This window comes from Trypanosoma grayi (genome assembly GCF_000691245.1).
Source record: "Trypanosoma grayi strain ANR4 Tgr_340_V1, whole genome shotgun sequence".
NCBI classification, from domain to species: Eukaryota; Euglenozoa; class Kinetoplastea; order Trypanosomatida; family Trypanosomatidae; genus Trypanosoma; species Trypanosoma grayi.
Genome location: NW_008825959.1, coordinates 213 through 1,571, shown reverse-complemented (window position 1 = coordinate 1,571; position 1,359 = coordinate 213). Strand labels below are relative to the sequence as shown.

The 1,359-nt window shown below is 57.9% G+C and overlaps 1 protein-coding gene across 1 annotated transcript in view; it reads left to right on the top strand.

Moving 5' to 3' along the window:
* The window catches only part of DQ04_03401000 (serine/threonine protein phosphatase 2B catalytic subunit), a gene marked incomplete at both ends in the record, with an annotated part of 1,107 nt that extends 156 nt beyond the window's left edge, over positions 1–951 (top strand). The window contains one exon of the mRNA XM_009312793.1: positions 1–951. This exon is cut by the window's left edge and continues 156 nt beyond it. Within this exon, the coding sequence (XP_009311068.1) occupies positions 1–951 (951 nt within the window).
* Between the last annotated feature and the right edge of the window lie 408 nt (positions 952–1,359).

The following is a 1,359-nucleotide window of genomic DNA, read 5'->3' as shown; positions in this document are numbered from 1 at the left end:
GCGCTCTTTGCGCAGGAGCCCAATGTGCTGCGCCTCGATGACCCGCTCACCGTCTGCGGAGACATCCACGGGCAGTACTATGACCTCCTTGCGTTGCTGCGGCTCGGTGGCGACCCGAGCGAGACGCGGTATTTGTTCCTTGGCGACTACGTTGACCGCGGGCAGTTCTCTTGCGAGGTGGCGCTTCTCCTCTTCGCCTACAAGATCCGGCATCCGACGACGTTCTGGATGCTGCGCGGCAACCACGAGTGCCGCCACCTTGCCTGTCACTTCAATTTCCATGACGAGTGCCTGCACAAGTATGGCGAGGTCTTGTATAACGCATTTCAGTCTGCTTTTGACCAACTGCCGCTGGCTGCCGTGGTGTCAGCAACGTTTCTGTGCGTCCACGCGGGTATCTCACCGCACATCGAGACGATCGACGATATCGACAGCATTGATCGAGCGCGCGAGCCGCCGCTGTGGGGCCCGATGTGCGACTTGCTGTGGTCGGACCCGATGGAGGACGAGGAGGAGGAAATGTGCCCTGACGCGCTCTTCCTGCACAACGAGCTGCGTGGCTGCTCCTTCGTGTACTCGAGCAGTGCGGTGGGACACTTTCTTGCGGCGAACCGTCTTCTCTGTGTGGTGCGCGCCCACGAGGTGCAAAGGGAGGGATTTCGCATGTTCCGCAAACGCGAAGAGACGGGGTTTCCCTCCGTCATTTGTGTCTTCTCTGCGCCCAACTACTGTGACACGTACAACAACATGGCGTCGTTTCTGCGTGTTGAGGGGAAGGAGCTGCGCGTGACACAGTTCACGGCCGCGCCACACCCCTACCTGCTGCCCAACTTCATGAATGCCTTCACCTGGTCGCTGCCATTTGTTTACGATAAGCTGGAGGGCGTCGCACTGGTGCTTCTTGACGGCGACGCGGTGGAGATGTCGCCATTGAGTTACAGTGTTGAATAACGAGTGAAACAGTCGCTTTTGTTTTTGGTTTCTGCTTTGGGCCTCCGTTCCATAGAACGGCTCCGCACCGTCTTGCCTTGCTGAACGTGAGAAGCATTGTTGTGTACATATATTTATATATTTATATCAACACACGCATGCACTGGTTGTATTTATGTCTTTCTTTCGTGCACCTTCTCCCTCCCTCTCTCTCTCTCTCTCACACACACGCACACACACACACTTCGCAACGTCATTCCCTCCTGGTGCTGGCTGCAGGAAAGAAGTCACGTCATGCCTCCGAAGTTCGACCCCAACCAGGAGATCACCGTCATCGTGCGCGCGGTCGGCGGCGAGGTGCCCGCCACGGCGTCGCTCGCGCCGAAGGTCGGTCCGCTCGGTCTGAACGCCAAGAAGATCGGCGAGGAC